Source organism: Notamacropus eugenii, assembly GCF_028372415.1.
Source record: "Notamacropus eugenii isolate mMacEug1 chromosome 2 unlocalized genomic scaffold, mMacEug1.pri_v2 SUPER_2_unloc_1, whole genome shotgun sequence".
Taxonomy (NCBI): Eukaryota; Metazoa; Chordata; class Mammalia; order Diprotodontia; family Macropodidae; genus Notamacropus; species Notamacropus eugenii.
In genome coordinates this window covers 1,193,328-1,196,074 of record NW_027325092.1, presented here as the reverse complement: position 1 = coordinate 1,196,074, position 2,747 = coordinate 1,193,328, and the positions used below count along the sequence as shown (strand labels likewise).

Below are 2,747 nucleotides of genomic sequence, written 5' to 3'. Positions count from 1 at the left end.
CCAGCAAAACTGAGTATAATACTTCAGGGGAAAAATTGGTCTTTCAATGAAATAGAGGACTTTCAAGCATTCTTGAAGAAAAGACCAGAGCTGAAAAGAAAATTTGACTTCCAAACACAGGAATGAAGAGAAGCATGAAAAGGTAAACAGCAAAGAGAAGTCATAAGGGACTTACTAAAGTTGAACTGTTTACATTCATACATGGAAAGACAATATTTTTCACTCTTGAAACTTTTCAGTATCTGGGTACTGGGTGGGATTACACAAACACACACCACACACAGAGACAGAGAGCAAAACGTGAATTGAATAGGATGGGATCATATCTTAAAAAAATGAAATCAAGCAGTGAGAGAGAAATATATTGGGAAGAGAAACGGAGAAATGGAATGGGGCAAATTATTTCTCATAAAAGAGGCAAGCAAAAGACTTATTAGTGGAGGGACAAAGAGGGGAGTTGAGAGAAAAACATGAAGTTTACTCTCACCACATTTCACTAAAGGAAAGAATAAAATGCACACTAATTTTTGGTATGAAAACCTATCTTACAATACAGTAAGGTGGGGGATAAGGGGATAAGAAGGGTGGGGGTGGATGATGGAAGGGAGATCATGGGGAGGAGGGAGCAATTTGAGGTCAGCACTCATGGGGAGGGACAGGATCAAAAGAGAGAACAGAAGTAATGGGGGACAGGATAGGATGGAGGGAAATATAATTAGTTCTTACACAACAATATTATTATGGAAATCACTTGAAAGACTTCACAGATTTGGCCTATATTGAATTGCTTGCCTTCCAAAGGGAAGGGGTGGGGAGGGAGGGAGGTAAAGAAGTTGGACCTCAAAGTTTTAGGAACAACTGTCGAGTAATGTTCTTGCCACTAGGAAATAAGAAATACAGGTAAAGGGGTATAGAAAGTTATCTAGCCCTACAGGACAAAAGAGAAGACAGAGACAAGGGCAGAGAGGGATGGTAGAAGAGAGAGCAGATTGGTCATAGGGGCAATTAGAATGGTTGGTGTTTGGGGAGGGAGAGGATAAAAGGGGAGAAAATTTGGAACCCAAAATTTTGTTAAAATGAATGTCAAATGAATAAATAAATACATAGATAGATAGATAGATAGATAGATAGATAGATAGATAGATAGATAGATAGATAGATAGATAGATAGATGAATGAATGAATGAATGAATAAATGAATAAATAAATAAATAAACAAACAAACAAACAAATAAATAAATAAATGAATGGATGAATAAATAAATAAATAAATGAATGAATGAATGAATGAATGAATAAATGTATGTGCCTAAGTCTTCCTGATGATCATTCTCATAATCAGGGGTGAGAAAGAAAATTCCTTTCTAATTTGGTTACAGGATTCTTACTTTTTTACATTAACTATGTTATTTTACCTGAATTTCTATGTGTATTTTTAAAATTCCTAGTTGTCAAACTATACATTAGTTCCAGAATTGGAAGATTGTAATTCATAAAATTGTAGAGGGAAGATTAGATTCATGGGTTGACTAATGCATCCCTAAAAGCTTTATGAGATCTTTGTGTCTTTCCAGGTATACAATGAGGCTTTGGGATACGATTCTCGCTCCCAGTGAGTAAGAGTGGACAGAGCGCTGGGAAACATGCACAAAAAAAACTTGAGATTGTGTCAAACTCAGCGTCTTTTGCGAAAGTAAAAAGCTGATATAAGATGACAGAGTTGTTGAGCCAGTAAAATAACACAAAACATGTCACAAGCAAGAGGATAGTCTGTGTGGCCTTGACTTCAGGGAAGGTTTTAGCAGAATGACTACTTCTGTAAATGTTTTGCACTTGCTTTCTATGTCTATAGAGGAGAAACACCATGTACGTACTAGACAAGCCCATAAGGAAGTGAAAGATAAGGTCGTGAAAAATCATGCCAAACACGAATGCAGGCATAAATTGGCTATCATTTTCTTTTAAGCTTACTACGTAAATATTTGAAATGTAATAATAAGCAGAATCTGTGTAATTTTTCCTTGCTTCGGTGACTTCAATGACCCTGATGTAGATCAATGCATTGGTGACCCAGAAAAACAGGAAATAATGTAAAATGTATTTGGGGGCTCTAACTTTGATGCTTGCCCACACAGAGTTGTAGGGACTGACAATGAGGCACTGGAACATACTTAGAAGACTTGTTGTGCAGACAGAAAGTCCCCGGGCAACTCTGTAAATGTACATGAGTGCCTTACACCCTAAATCATCTAAAAAATGTCTCATTCCAAAAGAAAACATGATTTCTGGGATGCTTCTGGTAAAAAGTGTTACCATATTGGCGAAAGTCAAGTGAGCAAGAATCAAATCCATTGGCTTCTTCTGTTGAGGTTTTTTGAAGGAGATAAAAACATAGAGCATGAACAGCAGTGAATTCCCTACAAAGCCAATGGCACATTGAAAGAAGAATGCCACACCAAAGATCAACTCACTAGATACCATTTTTCTTCAGAGATTCAGGAGATATGATGCCAAAATTAATGGAAGAGCCTAGAAAAGGAAGCGGTAAATAATCTCAACAGCAAATTGTTAGAATTGTATGAAGTATACAAATGTTACAATAATGTCCTACTTTTTCCAGCTGGTGAAATATTGAGAATCAATGGTGCCCTATGTTAAAAGTTCATAGAACTATATATCTTAAACTGGACATTACCACAGTGATCATATACTCCATTACCATCACTTCTTGAATGAGGAATTTGAGG

At 36.5% G+C, this 2,747-nt stretch overlaps 1 protein-coding gene across 1 annotated transcript; it reads right to left on the bottom strand.

The window, feature by feature from the left end:
* Nucleotides 1-1,518: 1,518 nt before the first annotated feature.
* LOC140516903 (olfactory receptor class A-like protein 1) lies at nt 1,519-2,481 on the bottom strand. The gene has a single exon (XM_072627755.1). It carries the CDS (start codon nt 2,479-2,481, stop codon nt 1,519-1,521), a length of 963 nt encoding a protein of 320 aa, XP_072483856.1.
* Nucleotides 2,482-2,747: the final 266 nt, after the last annotated feature.

Coding starts and splice junctions, on each gene's coding strand:
- LOC140516903 (XM_072627755.1), bottom strand. CDS start 2,481: ATGGTATCTAGTGAGTTGATCTTTGGTGTGGCATTCTTCTTTCAATGT.